The sequence below is a fragment of the Hordeum vulgare genome, chromosome 5H, assembly GCF_904849725.1.
Source record: "Hordeum vulgare subsp. vulgare chromosome 5H, MorexV3_pseudomolecules_assembly, whole genome shotgun sequence".
NCBI lineage: Eukaryota > Viridiplantae > Streptophyta > Magnoliopsida > Poales > Poaceae > Hordeum > Hordeum vulgare.
In genome coordinates, this window is record NC_058522.1 from 3,741,332 (window position 1) to 3,760,602 (window position 19,271).

A 19,271-nucleotide genomic window follows, 5' to 3' on the forward strand; every position below is an offset into this window, starting at 1 on the left:
TTTCCGCAACAAGATCTTTATCGTAAAAATTGCAACAAGATCTTCCGTGGCGTCTAATTTCCTGCAACAAGACCCATGCAAAAATTACAACATCTCATGCTGCACATAATTTTCTATAACAAGATCCTTGTTGTAAAAATCACAGTAATATCTTTCGCCGCGTCTAATTTTCTGCAACAAGACTCCTGTTGTAAAAATTGCAACATTTCATGCTGCCTCCAATTTTCTGTAACAAGACCAATGTAAAAATTGCAACAACATCCCACCCGGCATATAATTTTCTGCAACAAGATCCTTATTATAAATATTGCAAAAATATCTCTCTCACCGCGTCTAATTTTCTGCAACAAAACTTTTTTTATAAACACACACCGTGGCCGGATTTGTTTTCAACTGGTAGATAATAAGCAACTTTTTGATTGATTGCAAGTTTTTGTTGGTAGCTTACCAAACTAGCTGCTTGGTAGATAATAAGCAACTTTATTAATCAGACACGAGCAATCACATGCAATTTATTAAGACTAGCACAAATGCCCATGAGTTGCAACGGGAGACATTGCCACATGTCTCATGCTTCAACTTATTTTCGTCCATCCTCGTCTCCTCGCCCGAGTTTGTTATGAACATCTCCTTCCCCGTCTCTAGTGGACCATCATGTCCCCAGGTAGCGAGCTACTTCGTTTTCATTAATGCAGCCTTCAGTTGAAATGTGATGTTTCATCGTGTATGTTGTCTTTTTAGAAGGGATAGACGGAGAGCACATAATATGGTCATTGCTCACATAAAAATTTAATCAGGTGAAACACAAAATTTTCCCAACACTTTATTTAGCCTGAATTCCATTTATTTAGTCCACATATTAGCACTTTCTTAATTATCCAACATAGGAGGCATCTCTTTTATTAGAGATGTTTAATTACCCATGCAAGCGTGTCTTAGGAAGGAATATCTCTTAATTTCCCCACCATATTTCTTAAGCATTCATTAGGGAATCTGGTCTTTCTTGTTTAATTGCCCACCATATTTATCCTTCATGTTTATTTTCCTTTTTCTTCTTCTTTCGAGAACCTTCTTTGCTTCAATACTTCCTTTCTGAGCACCCACTCGTCATCCTCCGATCACCAATTTCCAAGCCGACTTATTAAGGTGATTGATGATAGCTAACTTGAACACGTATATAAATTGATGGTTGTGTTCGTAAAAAGGCGAGGTGGTACTAATTGATAAGAAGGGCAACCGCAGCCAATCGTGGCGTGGCGGTCTCCTTTCCCGACCGCCTCTCGCTCCTCTGCCTCTCTTGTTGGTGAATACTCACAACATATGCCATATGTAGGCTAAAGTCGGTGAGAACCGAAGGGACAAAGGTGGGCGCTGGGAACGAGGTTGGTACACGCATGGGACGCACGATGTACCCAGGTTCAGGGCTCTCCGTAGAGATAATATCCCTAATCCTGCCGGAGTGTTTGATGTATAGGAACAGAGTACAATGTCGCTCCTGGAGCTGTGTTGGGAGGAGGAAGAGGGGAGCAGCCGGCTCGTCTCTACCTCTCTCTCCGTGGTTTGTGAATGTGTGGTGTTGAATGACTGGTGAAGGATCGGCCCCCCTGCATGGAGGGCGACCGGGGGGTTTTATAGGCGAACCCGCCGGCCTACAATATGGATAAAGGGTACAAGTGTGGGACCCGACTGGCAGCTTCACCGGCTGGCTAGGGGCCCACAAGGGTCTTGTTTTGTCGATGGGGGGCCCGCCGGCTGCATGGTCTCGATTGCCTGTGGGACCCGCCGGCTGGCCAATGAGGCTCTCGCGTAAGGTTGACGCTCAGCACGCGTTGTACGTCAAGCGTCGCCCCGCGAGATTTTTCATGGGCAGGTAGTATGACCGCCTCCACTGTTCCCCACGCCGAGTGCAGTAATAGAGTGGGAGTGTCACGGTCCGACACTATGCTAGGTGATGGATCAGAGCCGGGGTAGGTCAGCGGTGTGGCCGCCGACGCTCGTACCTGCCGGGCGCCCTGATCCAGTACCTTTGCTGACGCGTAGCTACCTTTAATCGTGAGGTCTTTTCCTGACCTACGATCTGATGTGACTTGTGATCCTCGGCCGGCTAGCCTGCTTGGCCAGCCGACTTAAGTGTGGCCGCCTCCTCCCGGCTGGCGGGACCAGGCCGCCTCCGAAGAGGAGGCCGCCAGGATTCTAGCCGGCAGGGGTTGCCTGGCCAGCCAGAAAGGTGGCCGCCTCGTCCTCTAGCCGGCAGGTGATACCTAGCCGGCCAAAAGACTTGGGCATTGGGAATCTTCATACGTCCATGTCCGTTGGGCCGGAAATGAAGGAATAGGCTTGATGAGCCTACCCCGGGGTTATCCCCCCGACAGTAGTCCCCGAAGCTAGCGATTTGTCTTGATATTTTGATATTTTGACCGCTATTCGCGGCGAAGGACGTCGGCTTCAAAACCGGGTGGCTTCGAAGCGACGCCTCGGTCTAGTCGTAACTTGTTCGGAGAACGCCACGTGCCAGGCCCCGCCTGGCGTAATGATGGCGATTACTGCTGACGGGACCGGACTGGGCCCTGTGTCCCGCCATGACGCCCCCTCGGCCTTCGCGTACGTACAGCTCGACGATGATCTCGGCCTTCTTAATCCAGCAAGAGAGACGGAGAGGTAGATGAGTTCTCCGGCAGCGTGACGGCGCTCCGAAGGTTGGTGGTGATCTTATCTCAGCAGGGCTCCGCCCGAGCTCCGCAGAAACGCGATCTAGAGGTGAAACCGTGGAGATATGTGGTCGGGCTGCCGTGGCAAAGTTGTCCCAAATCAGCCCTAAAACCTCCGTATATAAAGGGGGAGGAGGGGAAGCCTTGCCTTGGGGTCCAAGGACTCCCAAGGGGGTCGGCCGAGCCAAGGGGGGCAACCCTCCCCTTCCAAACCGAGTCCAACTAGGTTTGGAAGGAGGAGTCCTTCCCCCTTTTCCCACCTCCTCCTTTTTTTTCCTTTTCTCTTTGATTTTCTTCCTATGGCGCATAGGGCCTTCTTGGGCTGTCCCACCAGCCCACTAAGGGCTGGTGCGCCAACCCCAAGGCCTATGGGCTTCCCCGGGGTGGGTTGCCCCCCCGGTGAACACCCAGAACCCATTCGTCATTCCCGGTACATTCCCGGTAACTCCGAAAACCTTCCGGTAATCAAATGAGGTCATCCTATATATCAATCTTCATTTACGGACCATTCCGGAAACCCTTGTGACGTCCGTGATCTCATCCAGGACTCCGAACAACATTCGGTAACCAACCATATAACTCAAATACGCATAAAACAACGTCGAACCTTAAGTGTGCAGACCCTGCGGGTTCGAGAACTATGTAGACATGACCCGAGAGACTCCTCGGTCAATATCCAATAGCGGGACCTGGATGCCCATATTGGATCCTACATATTCTACGAAGATCTTATCGTTTGAACCTCAGTGCCAAGGATTCATATAATCCCGTATGTCATTCCCTTTGTCCTTCGTTATGTTACTTGCCTGAGATTCGATCGTCAGTATCCGCATACCTATTTCAATCTCGTTTACCGGCAAGTCTCTTTACTCGTTCCGTAATACAAGATCCCGCAACTTACACTAAGTCACATTGTTTGCAAGGCTTGTGTGTGATGTTGTATTACCGAGTGGGCCCCGAGATACCTCTCCGTCACACGGAGTGACAAATCCCAGTCTCGATCCATACTAACTCAACTAACACCTTCGGAGATACCTGTAGAGCATCTTTATAGTCACCCAGTTACGTTGCGACGTTTGATACACACAAAGCATTCCTCAGGTGTCAGTGAGTTATATGATCTCATGGTCATAGGAACAAATACTTGACACGCAGAAAACAGTAGCAACAAAATGACACGATCAACATGCTACGTCTATTAGTTTGGGTCTAGTCCATCACATGATTCTTCTAATGATGTGATCCCGTTATCAAGTAACAACACTTGCCTATGGCCAGGAAACCTTGGCCATCTTTGATCAGCGAGCTAGTCAACTAGAGGCTTACTAGGGATAGTGTTTTATCTATGTATCCACACAAGTATTGTGTTTCCAATCAATACAATTATAGCATGGATAATAAACGATTATCATGAACAAAGAAATATAATAATAACTAATTTATTATTGCCTCTAGGGCATATTTCCAACAGTACACTATGTGTTCATTTACAAGGGAGGGCGTCCGAGCGGCTAGCGAGCCCTCGAGCTTGTTAAAGCCAGCAAGGGGCGTGCACTGCGTAGCCTCCGAGCTTGATTAAGCCAGCAAGAGGTTGTACGCGGTGTAGCCCCCGAGCTTAATGAAGCGTGTGAGAGGGCGTACACTGAGTGAAAACTCTCAATAAAAGGAAACATGAAGCATGCTCTTTTTATCGCATTTGTTGTTCCCTGAAGAGGGAGGAAGATACATGTGCATGCTCTTTCCTTTTCTTGACTTTTGCCTTTTAGCAATAGAACGGGCGAAGCAACGCCGCGTTCCATGGACGTTCCGTTTCTTGGCCGAAGTCGTCCCTCTTGCGCTTCCTTGGCTTTTGGGCGTCAATCAGGTAGTAAGCGTTGTTGTGCAGCGCCTTACTGATGATGAAGGGTCCCTCCCAGGGGGATGAGAGCTTGTGCTGGCCGACAGTGCGCTGGATTCTTCTGAGGACCAAGTCTCCCTCCCTGAAAGAGAGAGGCCTGATCTTTTTGCTATGGTAGTATCTCAGCTTCTGTTGGTAGATGGTCGTCCGGCTCAAAGCCAAGTCCCTTGCTTCTTCGAGGAGATCCACACCATCTTCTCTGGCCTCCTTTGCCTCCGTTTCTATGTATAGGGTGACCCGAGGCGAGTCGAACTCGACATCCGTGGGAATAATAGCCTCAGACCCATATACCAGAAAGAATGGAGTGAAGCCGGTCGACCGGTTGGGCGTGGTGCGGAGGCTCCATAACACAGCCGACAGTTCTTCAATCCAGCAGCCGGTTGACCTGACCAGTGGTGCCACCAGCCTTGGCTTGATGCCGGCTAGGATCAGGCCATTGTCCCTCTCTGCTTGGCCGTTTGACTGAGGGTGTGCCACTGAAGCCAAGTCGAGCCGGATGCCTACCTTGGAACAGTAGAGCACCAGGGCGCCCTTGGCAAAGTTGGTGCCATTGTCGGTGATGATGCTGTGGGGAACGCCATATTAGACAAAGATGTCTGTGATGAATCTGACAGAAGTGGGGCCGTCAAGCTTTTTGATGGGTCTGGCTTTGATCCAGTTGGTGAACTTGTTGACGGCTACCAAAAGATGTGTCATCCCTCTGCGAGCCGTCTTGAAGGGCCCAACCATGACCAGTCCCCAGACGACGAATGGCCATGATAAGGGAATGGTTTTGAGTGCCGAAGACGGCATGTGGCTTTGTGCACTGAAGCGTTGGCAGCCTTCGCATTTGTCCACCAGATCCACGGCCTCCTCGAGGGCCGTGGGCCAGTAGAATCCATGGCGGAATGCTTTGGCCACCAGGGTTCTGGAGGCGGCGTGATGCCCACACTCCCCCTGGTGGATGTCTCTGAGGATCTCCTGCCCTTTTTGTGATTCGACGCAGCGTTGGAACATGCTGGTTGCGCTGCATCGCACTAGTTCGCGATTGATGATGGCGTAGGCGGCATACCTGCGCTGGATCTGTCTCGCCTCCGCCTCGTTCTGAGGAAGTTCGCCGCGAAGAAGGAAGGCCAGAATGGCTTGAGCCCATGATGGAGCCGACACAAGGGTTGCCTCTGCTTCGTCTTGACTGTTGGAGGCTTTTGCAGCCCCCGAACTTGATGGTGTCTCTGGTGCTATTACTGCAGCCGGCTCATCGTCTACCTCCATGACGTCCACCCACTCGGAGGATTCGAGCCCGGATAGAGCCGGGGTTGTTGTTGTAGCTGGTGCCACCATTGGAGTCGGCTGGACCAATGGAGCCGGTATAGGTTACGCAGCCGGCGTGGTTGGTGGAGCCGACGGCACTTGCACCGTGGATTCAGTCGGTGCCGCATTCGGAGCCGGTGCCGCCAGCGCAGCCGGCGTAAGTGGCGGAGCCGACGGCGCTTGTATCGTAGAGTCGGCCGGTACGAAGATTGATGCCGACTCGGGAGATGGCTTGATAGACGGCTTATGGAGTTGCTCGAGGGAGACGCCGGCTGGAATGGCCTGTCTTGTGGAGCCGATTTTCGCCAGTGTATCGGCCGCCTCATTTTCCGCCCTGGGAACGTGGTGGAACTCACAACCCTCGAAGGGGCCGCTGAGCTGCTGGATGAGGAAGCGGTAGCTCGCCATGTTGGCATCCCTGGCGTCCCCTTCGCCAGAGACCTGCTGCACCACCAAGTCTGAATCGCCAAAGCATATGAGTCGCTGGATGCCGATCTCCTTGGCAAACCGGAGGCCATGAGCCAGTGCTTCGTACTCGGCGACATTGTTGGAGGCGGCGAAATGGATCTGGAGAGCGTACTTGAGCTGGTCCCCCTTCGGAGACGTCAATATGATGCCGGCTCCCATCCCTGTCCGCAGCTTCGAGCCGTCGAAGTGCATCCGCCAATGCGTGGAGTCTGGAGGCGGTGGTTCGAACTGGGTCTCGGCCTAGTCGACTAAGAAGTCGGCCACCACCTGTGATTTGATGGCGGTGCGAGGCTCGTAACGAATATCATGGTTCGCCATGGCGATGGACCATTTGGCAATTCTGCCCGTGGCATCACGGTTACCCATGATCTCTGAAAGCGGAGCGGTGCTCACCATAGTGATGGCATGCTCTTGGAAGTATTGCTTCAATTTCTTTAGAGCAAGGTAAACACCATAACACATTTTCTGATTAATGAGGGTAGTTCTGCTTAGAGGCGGACAAGACCTCGCTAAGGTAGTAGACAGGGCGCTGCACTGGCAGGGCCTTGCCTTCCTCTTTACGCTGAACTACCAACACCACGCTGACCACGCGAGTGGTCGCCGCGATGTATATGAGTATGGGTTCCCTTTCAGATGGGGCTGCCAAGATTGGCAGGCTCAAGATTACCCGCTTGAGGTCGCGGAAGGCTTCGTACGCCTGGTCGTTCCACTCGAACTTCGCCGTCTTCTTCATGAGCTGGTAGAGTGGAAGGGCCTTCTCGCCAAGCCGGCTGACGAACCGGCTGAGGGATGCCAAGCAGCCGGCGAACTTTTGGACGTCGAGGACCCGAGCCGGCCGCACCATCCGCTCGATGGTGCTGATCTTCTCAGGGTTCGCTTCGATGCCGCAGGCGGATACGAAGAACCCCAAGAGTTTGCCGCCTGTGACCCCGAAGACGCACTTTTCAGGGTTGAGCCGGATCTTGTATTCGCGCAGATTAGCGAATGTCTCCCGTAGGTCGTCGAGGAGGCTGACGTGCTGCTTCGTCTTGACGACGATGTCATCCACATAGACGTGGATGTTTCTGCCAATCTGTGGCAGTAGGCACTGCTGCATGTAGCGTTGGAATGTCGCACCTGCGTTCTTCAGACCGAACGTCATGGTGGTGTAGCAGTAGGCCCCGAAGGGCGTGATGAAGGAGGTATTTAGGCGATCAGCCGGATCCAGCTTGATTTGATGGTAGCCTGAATAAGCATCCAGAAACGACAGCAGTTCGCAGCCTGCAGTGGAGTCGATCACTTGATCTATCCTAGGCAACGCGAAAGGGTCTTTCGGACAGGTCTTATTCAGGCTAGTGTAGTCGATACACATTCGCCATGTGTTGTTCTTCTTCAGCAACAGGACTGGGTTAGCCAGCCAGTCCGGGTGGAAAACCACCATGATGAAGCCGGCTGCAAGGAGCCGGGTGATCTCTTCTCCGATTGTGCGCCCCGTCCCCTCGACGAAGCAACGCAAAGGTTGTTTCACCGGCTTTGCATCCGGTCGCACGTGAAGTTTGTGCTCGGCGTACTTCCTCGGAACACCCGGCATGTCCTTGGGGGACCATGCAAAGATGTTCCAATTCTCACGGAGGAAGTCGACGAGCTCGCCTTCCTATTTGGGGCTGAGGCCAGCCCCGATGGTGACGCACTGCTTCGGGTTGGCCGGGTCGAGTGGGACCTGCTTGGTCTCTTTAGCCGGCTTGAAAGAGCCCTCGCCAGCCGATTGGGATGGAGGAGAAGGAATCGCCGGCTGCTCGGTAGCCTGGGCCACGAGCCGGTCGATCTGCCGCTTCTCCTCAGCAATCACCAAGGCGTCGGCGAGCCGGCTGCTATCTTGGGCACACTCGAGCGACTTCTTGTAGTCGCCAACAACAGTGATGATGCCCTTGGGACCCGACATCTTCATCTTTAGGTAGGCGTAATGTAGAATAGCCATGAACTTGGCCAGAGCCAGTCTTCCCAGCAGCGCGTGATATGGGCTAGTGAGGTCTACTACCTCGAACCATATGGACTCTCGGCGGAAGTGGGCCTTGTCACCGAAGAGGACGTCCAACTGGATCTTGTCGATAGGCGAGCAGGACTGCCCAGGCACGATGCCATGGAAGACAGTGCTGGTTGGCAGGGCGTCCGTCTCCTTGAGCCCGAGCTTGAGGAGAGTGTCGAGGTAGAGGATGTTGATGCTGCTGCCGCCATCGACCAGCACCCGGGAGAATCGGCAGGTGAGCCTTTTGGAAGCGAAGGTGGGGTCGAGGACGAGTGTGTATGATCCCGGGTTGGGCATCACCGCAGGATGGTCCACCCGGCTCCATGTGATTGGTTTGTCACACCAATGCATGTACTGGGGGAACCGGGGGGACAGTGGCGTTTACCTCGCGCCGTCTTTGGCGCAGGCTGTGCTTGCCGTCGCCTTCGCTGGTGAAGACGACGAACGCTCCATCTTGATGAGGATAGTCGTCTGGGTGATGACCGTCATCGCGAGGCGGCGGTGGCGGAGGCGGAGCGTGGTTGGGAGCCGGTGCACGGGGCGCCACCTGTGCACCCGGAGGAGCCGGCAGGCCATCCCCTTGCGACAGCCGGCGTGCAACGCTGCACTGTCGAAGGGTATGCGAAGACGACAGCGCCCCCGAATGTATCTTGCAGGGGGCGTCGAGCAGCTGCTCGAAGGACTGCTTGGGCAGCCAGTTGGGGTTGCTCCGGTTGGGACGCTTTAGTGGAGGGCCGGCTTGAGGAGCCGACACGTCGCCCTCCACATTGGCTACCAACTTGCTGTTGGAACGGGGATCCATCTGATCCGCCTTGCGCTTGTAGTTGTTTTGGCCGCCTCGGTTTTACCCCAGCCGGCTTGGGAGTAGCCGGCGTAGGTACAACCTTGTCCGAGGCGGTCACCTTGATGCGCATTGCAGAGTCAGCCGTGGCGTACTTGTCCGCCTTGGCCATGAGCACCGCCAAAGAGGTGGGCTCGGCGCACATGAGCTTGTGCTTGAGGAGGGTGCCGTCTCGGCAACCGTCAATGAAGTACTAGATGGCTTGTACCTCATGCACCCCCTCGCAGGAGTTACGGAGCTCAGTCCACCGGGTGACGTAGTCGCGAAGGGGTTCGTCGGCCTTCTGGACGCACATAGCCAGCTCGCGGGGCCGGCCAGGGCGCTTGTAGGTAGGCTAAAGTCGGTGAGAACCGAAGGGACAAAGGTGAGCGCTGGGAACGAGGTTGGTACACGCATGGGACACACGATGTACCCAGGTTCAGGGCTCTCCGTAGAGATAATACCCCTAATCATGCCGGAGTGTTTGATGTATAGGAACAGAGTACAATGTCGCTCCTGGAGCTGTGTTGGGAGGAGGAAGAGGGGAGCAGCCGGCTCGTCTCTACCTCTCTCTCTGTGGTTGGTGAATGTGTGGTGTTGAATGACTGGTGAAGGATCGGCCCCCCTGCATGGAGGGCGACCGGGGGGTTTTATAGACGAACCCGCCGGCCTACAATATGGATAAAGGGTACAAGTGTGGGACCCGGCTGGCAGCTTCGCCGGCTGGCCAGGGCCCCACAAGGGTCTTGTCTTGTCGATGGGGGGCCCGCCGGCTACATGGTCTCGATTTCCTGTGGGACCCGCCGGCTGGCCAATGAGGCTCTCACGTAAGGTTGACGCTGAGCACGCGTTGTACGTCAAGCGTCGCCCCGCGAGATTCTTCATGGGCAGGTAGTACGACCGCCTCCACTGTTCCCCATGCCGAGTGCAGTAATGGAGTGGGAGTGTGACGGTCTGACACTATGCTAGGTGATGGATCAGAGCCGGGGTAGGTCAGCGGTGTGGCCGCCGACGCTCGTACCTGCCGGGCGCCCTGATCCAGTACCTTTGCTGACGCGTAGCTACCTTTAATCGTGAGGTCTCTTCCTAACCTACGATCTGATGTGACTTATGATCCTCGGCCGGCTAGCCTGCTTGGCCAGCCGACTTAAGTGTGGCCGCCTCCTCCCCAGTCCGGCTGACGGGACCAGGCCGGCTCCGAAGAGGAGGCCGCCAGGATTCTAGCCGGCAGGGGTTGCCTGGCCGGCCAGAAAGGTGGCCCCCTCGTCCTCTAGCCGGCAGGTGATGCCTAGCCGGCCAAAAGACTTGGGCCTTGGGAATCTTCTTATGTCCATGTCCGTTGGGCCGGAAATGAAGGAATAGGCTTGATGAGCCTACCCCGGGGTTATCCCCCCGACATCTCTTCTCCCAGCGCCTGCATCTGGCCGTGGCTCCACACTTCGGCACCGCTCCTCGCCCACCATCACACACCTCGTGTCGTCGCAGCTAGATGCCCCGGAGCTCGCAACCGCAGCCCCACACGCCGCGACCTGCACCTCCTGGCCGTTGGCTATGCCTGCAGTCATGGCCTCGCCTGCCGCACAATGCCTCGCCAACCCCGCCGCCGGCGTCCTCCAGCAGGCCGGTGCCCCGCTGCCCTCTCCCTCTCCTTCCCTTGCTCTCTCTCCTTCTCCTCCTCATCACCGCCCTATCTCTCTTTCTCTTTTCTTCAGGAGCTGCCCCATGGAGCCATGGTCGCGCCTCGCGAGCTCCAGCTCGACGGACCTCAAGCTGGAGCCAGATTCGGCCGGGAAACGGGGAGGGGGGGGGGGGGGCGTTCATCCCCGACCTACGGTTGTGCCTGTCTCGTCGGAACGCCGCCCCACGACGCCACCGCGCCCCGGACCTCCTCGGCGAACCCGCCATCGCGTTTGTCTGCTGCCTCTGATGGTGTCGGTCGAAGCCGAACCGTGAGCGCGCCATAGACCCGCCGCCAACGGATCCGCGCGGCGAGGGGAGGAGGAGGGGGGCGGTCGACGGATCCGCGCGGCGAGGGGAGGAGGAGGAGGGGCGGTCGACGGATCCGCGCGACGAGGGAAGGAGAAGGAGGGGGGAGGGGAGAAGAGGAGCGTCGGAATGCACCGGAGCGAAGCTGCCGAGTTTTTTTTTTATAAAAAGGTGAAACATTTTTTCCACGAAGGACTGCGGGTTCAATAACCATAAAACAGGGGGGCGTTTTCAGAAGCAACAACTGCTTTAGTACTGTATTAGGACTGCGGGTTGATTTCCAAAAAAACATAGGGGTGTTTTTGCAAAAAAAAACATTTTCTCATAAACCCATTTAAAACAGGACTGCGGGTTGAATACTCATGAACGCGGGAACTTTTGTAAAAAAAAACCACGACATACGACAGAAGTTATCTTTGCTTTATTAGTAGGTAGGTATAGATATAGACATAGATATAGATATAGAAAAAGCGTGGGAAAGTAAGGAGTCTACAAATTAATACAGGGAATGATAGATAATATTTGTTGCTGAAGTCGGTGAAGGGGTCGCCTTTCATCTCCTCTAGACAGCATCGTCGTCGGCGGAGGGCACCTCCTCGGCCTGCACGGAGCGCTCCTCGACGGGAGAGCTTGGGTTTGGGGTGCGCACGATCAGGAAGGCCTCGGGAGCCTGTCGCGCCTTCTGCCCGGCGTAGCTGTGCCGCGCCTCGGCCAAGACGGCGTCGTACTCCTCGGTCTCGACGCTGTCCTTGAGCGTGAAGTTGACGGCCACCTTGCGCGCTTCTCCGCTGAAGAGTGTGCCCAACTTGATGGTGATGTGGCCGCTCTTGTCGTCGGTGGTGGTGGTGTAGTCCGTGCCGGGGGCCACGGTCATCTTGTCCAGGTCGCCGTCGGCATTGTTGGGCTCGAGCGTGAGCTGGACGTCCTGCGCCACCACCGTGAGCAGGCCGCCAAGGAGCTGCGAGAAGGGCGCGCTGAGGTTGTTCCCGTCCGGCACCGCGCTGTACGTCCCGCCCGTGGACTTCCTGGCTATGTCGCTCAGCAGCTTGTGGTCGGTGCCGGCGCCGGCGCCGAAACCAAAGGTGTACACGGCCACTTCGCCGGGGTCAACTTCCGTGAGGTCACCGGAGGTCGTCTGCCCGTCTGACATGAGGAAGATGTTGGGGGTGCGTGATTCGGTATGGACACGACCGGCGAGGACGGCCAGCCCCATGTCAAGGCCGGCCTTTATGTGGGACCCGCTGCCGACAGCCAGGCCGTCGACGACGGCCCTGAGTTCGGTCTGGGCAGCCAGCGTCATGGAGCGCAGCGGGTTGAGCCTGCAGGCGGTGCTGTCGAAGGTGACGATGGCGAGGCGGTCCATGGGGGTGAGCTTCATGATGACCAACTGCAGGGCCTTCTTCATGCTCTCGATCTTGTCCCCGTCGTCCATGCTGCCGCTCACGTCCACCACAGCTACCAGGTCCAGCCCCTCCCTCATGGCGGCGGAGGATGTGGCCCTGATCTCCACCATCGCCGTCACCGCGTCCTCCGTCAGCGCCACGTCTTTTTTGGTGTACGCCCGAATTGCCATCGCCACCATCCCATCTTTGCTCCCTGCACAGGCATATAATCCTCTATCAATAACCCCATTATTCCCTCATGAATCAATTGCATTGGGAATTTGGGATCTCAGATTAATTAAGCAGCTAGCTAGCTGTACCTGCATTCGGGGAAGGAGGCCTCTCATCGTCGCCGAACGATGCCATCGGGTTTGCTGCTCCTGCTAATTAAGGTTGCTAACAAGGCAGAGAGCACCGCACACCTTATGTCTGTCTGTTGCTCGTCTGTCTGAGTGATCGATAGCTGGGCACGGATACCTCTATATATACACACACATTCCAACAACAAGATATCTATCAACATTAAGAAAAAAAAAACAAGATAGCTATGCACTACTCTCTCTGTAACTAAATAATTGTACTCTAGTGATCAATAGATGGGCAGGAGTAGTTGGGATGTAATTTTGGCAAGAGGACTTTGAAACAGTTGATTAAATGTGCTCAAACTTTCATCTAATATTTAGCTTAGGTGAACGGGGTTGTTAGAATACCTTTTTTTTTTTTTTTGGCAAGAGGACTTTGAAACAGTTTTAGTATTGTCTTAGTTGTCCCAACATACACAAGCCTAAGAAAATGTGATCAAAACGTTCAGAATAATTAGGAAAGGAAGATTGCATTGGTACAGAATTTTGTAAGCTCATATATATCACTGCTATATATTGCAAAAAGGATCATGGGATGAATAAACTTTGTATACACGGTTTACTAGTTGCCAAAGAAGTTTGTCCTGGGAGATAGTTAGAAATTAAATTAATATGAAATGGAAGGAGTAGATGTTTATATGATTATACTACTGCTAAATGTTGCTATAATAAGAATATTCCATGTGGAATATTAGTACAAATATGGTTATTATGCAATTATTTTTTGTTTTGCTATTGGCCCGAAACAAAAAAGTGTCTACATAAATAAAATTCATCACAAATTTGTCAAATAGCCAAGGAGGTGTACATGGAAATATAGCAGTTCCTCGATTAGATAGATTGAGCCTTCATCTTTGTGAGTCATATTGTTGCTTTATTTATAAAGCAGGACGAAAGCCTATTTCGAAGGAACTTTTTGAATTATATTAGCAATGAAAGACAATTTTCATATTTCTACAACCAAGGTCGGGGGTTGATTTGCAATAACTTGTGCACCTCACATCAGTGGCAGAGCCAGGATTGGAGCAAGCAGTGGGCCCAATTTTTTCAGCAAGAGGGAAAGATCTAGCATCTAGTGTCCATAAGGCTATAACTACCTCAAAAAAAAAAAAACATAACGAAACATACAAAATTGGCTCAACTGAATAATAAATTTAGAATTTAAACTCAACTCTTCATGGTACGTCAAAATAGATAAAACATGACAAAAACTACAAAGAACAACATGGGATAAAGAATGAGTACCAAATCAACGGTTTTCTTCATTGGTGTCTCGATTTCCTCGAGTTCAAATCCGGCGTGGGGGCACATGAGCATTGGAGGTGGCGAGATAGGTCATGCCATGGCCGTGTCCATGTGTTTAGTGGTGGAGAGCTGGGTGGACATGGATATGTTACCTGTACATCCCGATCAGTTCACTTTTCTTTATTTGGTTGTGCTGGCCTGCCACATACAAAAATATATCTAAATAGCGACTGAAAAAAAACATTATAACTGTCCACTAGAGGCTGCCTATCAATTTTACTTAACAGAACTATCATGGATTAATAAAAGGGATTTTTGGTGTAGGTAACCTTCAGTTTTTGTATATACGATGACTTATAAGAAAGAGTAATTTGCATCAAGTACTAAACATGGGAATTATCTAGTAGACGTTGTTATAAACATGGTAAATGATATGTTTGGCCACCAGGACTCAAAGCTTATCCTTGCACTCCCGATCAGACCAGATATGGAAGATACTTGGGCCTGGTTCCCAGATCACAAGGGGTTTTTCTCCGTCAAATCTGCATACAAATTCAGCAGAAAATTGGCGAGTGTGGAGTCACGCGAGCAAGGCACTTGTGATGGGCAGTATTTTAATTGGCAAGCTATCTGGAATGCTCCTTGTCCTTTGAAAATACAACAGTTTATCTGGAGGATCGCTCACAATAGCCTCCTTGCCCGTCGGAACTTGGTCAAAAAAGGGGTGAAAGTGGATACAATATGCCCTGTCTGCCACCGGTTTGACGAGGATGGTGCCCACATGCTCCTGAAGTGCAAACCAGTGAAGAAGTTGTGGCGAGAACTACAGCTCGAAGAACATAGATTAGTCTGGGCCAGTTCGACGATCCCAGGCACCTAGTGGAGAACATCCTCCAGCTGCAGGGAACAAAGAAACTGACGGCAATCTCCTTATGCTGGAACTGGTGGTGCACAAGAAATAAAGTTAATGCGGAAAAGAAATCTTTCACACATGACCAAATCATGCTACAGACTAGGCGATCAGCATTGGAGTTCCAGGACTTCTTTAGCAAGCAAGAGAAGAAGAAGGCAGTCGAAGCTGTGGTGTGGAAGCTACCATGCATGGACATGATCAAAATAAATATTGACGATATCTTCTTTAAAGCAGCTGGCCACGGAGGCTGGGGAGTGGTGGCTCGAGATGCTGATGGGGATGTCTCCTTCTCAGCCGCTGGTAAACTGAACCATGCCCAGGATGCACTTCAAACTGAAGCTGAAGCCTGCCTCAAAGCATGATCGTTTGCTCAGGAGTACGGCATGCAACGAGTACAGATTGAAACCGATGCTCAGATGCTCGTCAAAGCAATCTCATCGGCGGACCTGGATCTGTCCCCAAATGGTGTGCTGTTTCGAGAGATTAAAGCACAAGTTTTCTTACACTTTAGCTATTTTTCCATGTCTTATTGCCCACGGGCATGTAATAAAGTAGCAGATGCACTAGCGAGTTTTGGTGCGAAAATGGTCGTGGAACCCCAAGCCGTATGGCCGGGCCGTGTACCTACCTTTGCCCGGGACCTTATGGCCAGATAATCACTAGCATGACATACTGATCATGTACTAATCTAACGTACCTACCTTCACCTGGGACCACTTTCCGAGTAAATTAATGCATGATACTACGCAATAGTTGATACATCTAGAGGCGATCTGATCTGGCTCGTTCCCACGGAACGTCGTGACGAGGCGGGTGACGAAGGAGGAGTGCGGGAGGGCTTCTTCTCTTTTCGCTCTCCAAATCATGTAGAAGAGAGACCCTTATAAAGGGGTCCAACTTCTTCTCCACTAATGGGGTGGGACTAAACTTTTCACCACCACCTTGTCATGCCACCACCTAGATGAACCCTTGAAGATTTCTGAAATTCTCTTATAGGCCTAAGGCCCACTAGTAATTTCAAGAGGTCTACCTTATTTTTCTTGTGTTGGTGGGGTTAATTAGCTTGTCACAGTTACAACGATTCAATGCTGTGTAAGGAAGATGCCCTCGACGGCATTGTCAGGTAGGAAGTTGTAGTTGTGACTTTGGTGCTATCGACTATGGACGATGGCACGGATTGTGGTCCTTAGACGTGTGTGTTGTACCAGGTCACGTTTTCTACTCACCGTGCACCCGTTAGGCGGTGCATTAGGCCTAGTGTAGCTATGCAATTTTCAATTGTCGGTTTATTCACTCGGTTCTTCTGCAATAGTTAGTTGAACCTTTTATGGGGTTTCTGGTCAATTTTCTACTACAGGACGGTTTCAACATGTGACCTGCACGTGACACATCCCTAGTCCATCGGCAGACGGTGTAGTAACATGGGTCCGATGGAGGTCCGTAGCTAGGGTGGCACTTTGTGGTGGAGTGTGGGCAAAGGCATCCGATGTGTCGCAATTTGGTTTAATGCCTGGCCTTCCTATAGTTTTCTAGACCATACCATTGGCCCTAAACAAATAATTAATTTAGATAGATAGTACAGAGTAATAGACTACATCATGAATTTCTATATAGACAAGGAGGTGTATACAAAAGTAGATAGTTCTCCACTAGCCAGATCGAACCCTATATAGTCAAGGAATAGTATTTTTCCTGACTATACCACAAAAGACAATTATCACAGTGTCACAGCTGGCGGCCATGGCATAACTATCAAGAAGTCGTACACCTCACTGCAACTGCCCCTTCGCCACGTCTAACATTCTTAATTAAGAAAGGGGCAAATTTGTTTTGGAGAATTAGGCTGGTTATAATGGGTAGTATCATATACTAGTATAATGTATATGATACTACTCTATGATACCACATCCGTAATGCATATTATCACATGATAGTATCATAGAATAGTTCATTTATTGTCATGCAAGACACATAGTACTCCCTTCGTCACGGTTTAGAAGGCACGTTTGAAAAAACCCTGGGACCAAGGTAGTCGTCGATTAGTTGTGAGATGTAACATGTGTAAATGCTAATGCGTCTAATCAACTGAGAAAATAATAGTATTAATATGTGAGCAGCAAATTGAGAGGACGCATGCATGGGTAGTACTAGTACTAATTAATAAGAGTAATTGCTTTCGTGCCTTAAACCTTGTCTATTTTGGAAATGCACGCAAGTTTAACTGTGCCTTCTAAACCGTGACGGAGGGAGTAGCGCAACATTTAATATGATACGGTATCATGATATGATACTCAATCCTCTCTTTCTTCATTTAATTCTATGTCATCTCATCAAAATTACCTAGTTGGCACGCATGATACCACCTATGATACCCCCGTTACGGACAACCTTAACTAATGGGGCTATCTTGCATTAATGCAAGGGGATGTTAACGTCTATCAATTATGCTAGGAGTGAGTAACTCGCACTATTAAGCAATAGAATTGTCCCTCTCTTCATTAACCACTATGCCACATCAGAAAAAATAGGTATGAAACCGTGCTAAGGAACCTGCATTGACAGAGCTCTCCTAAATAGATCAGGAACACCTTGTAATAGTATTCAAGACTAGACTGTGAGGTGCTGGCCAGAGATAATACTTATATGCACAGTATGATTAAATAGAAAAGCAACCCATTACCCTTTGAAGCTATAAAGCCAATAATCCATTAAAGAAGATGAGATTAGTATTGCAAGTTGGCATTGATCATTGAACATGATATATATGTGACAGATTAATTTCTATTAATCATTATTAAGCCAAGAAGATAGCTTAAAAACATACCCCCTTCATCCGGAAATATTTGTCATGGAAATGAATATGGACGGAGTACAAGTTTCTTCTTATGAGAGAAGATAGCTTTGTTTCGGACGGGTAGTTAGTTGACATAAAACTACCAGGTCGGATTATGAGAACTTAATGTCTAACCATTTAACTTAGTTTGTTCTTGAGAAAATATAAACAATTTTCTTGCAAGGGAAAAATAACTTGGCAATCTATGTGCACAGAGCAATCATTTTGTAGATGGATAGAGGGTAAAAAAAAACTACCTCCCAAAAATCATTTTATAGGAACTTGTATATTATAAGAGGAAGTACAATAGATCTGAGTCAGCTCACTATAAAAAATAAACTAGTATATTTTTTGCTTAGTTGGAGGAAAGAGAAGAGAAGAAAGAAGATAAGCGGACTCTTAATTAAGAGTCAGCTCTAACACGTGCTCCTAGATACTTTGTGAGAATGAAAGGTGGGTCATATAGTAAAAAAATAGTACTACCTCCGTCACGGTTTAGAAGATATAGTTAAATTTACGTGTATTTCCATAATAGACAAGGTTTCAGACGCATTCCATTTACTCCTAGCAGCTAATTAGTACTCTGGTGTACTACTTTTATATGCATGCGTAGTGTGAATGCTATTTTTTAACTCATCTCACAACCAATCAATAACCAACCTAGGTTTGAGAGAATTTACAAGCACGCCTTCAAAACCGTGATGGAGGGAGTATACTTTTCTAATCAACTATTATACATGTACGCTATAAGATGGGCTATAAATAAGATGTCAATGACTTATAGCCAGTAGGTGGCTATACTATTAACCATGCTCTAAGGAGTACAAGCATTGATAGTTTTTTCTTGATCCTTACACCACTGAGTTAATGCACCTTGATTTATGAACATGTGATGATAAGTAGTACTCCTTCCGTTACGGTTTAGAAGACACGATTAATTTTACGTGCATTTCCATAATAGACAAGGTTTAGGACGCATTGCACTTACTCCTAGCAGCTACTTAATTACTAATTCATTGTATAATTTTTATATGCATGCGTAGTGCGAATGCTATTTTTTAGCCCATCTCACAGCCAAACAATAATAGTGGCGCTCGGCAACAATCGTGGTCGGGCATATCATGCAAACCCACATGTCAGACGGTTGGCGCGGTCGTGGCTCCCTTTGTCGAGGGCTTCTCTTGGCAACAACGACGCTCGATATAATGAGTGACATATTAGATCTCTCTCCTCTTAATAGCCTCCACCAATTAAATTAAGGGTTAAATGCATGGGCGGTTCTTAAAGTTTACGAGAAGTGCCAAGTTGGTCCCTAATGTGTAAAAATGCACGTCTGGGTCCTAAATGTTAGTTAAGTAATTC

General features: G+C 50.3%; 1 protein-coding gene across 1 annotated transcript; it reads right to left on the reverse strand.

Moving 5' to 3' along the window:
* Positions 1-11,582: 11,582 nt before the first annotated feature.
* Positions 11,583-13,087, reverse strand: LOC123399520 (E3 ubiquitin-protein ligase WAV3-like). The gene is made up of 2 exons (XM_045093922.1): positions 12,877-13,087; positions 11,583-12,770 (listed from the first exon to the last, which is right to left on the reverse strand). Exons 1-2 carry the CDS (start codon positions 12,920-12,922, stop codon positions 11,737-11,739), a joined length of 1,080 nt encoding a protein of 359 aa, XP_044949857.1. The 5' UTR covers positions 12,923-13,087; the 3' UTR covers positions 11,583-11,736.
* Between the last annotated feature and the right edge of the window lie 6,184 nt (positions 13,088-19,271).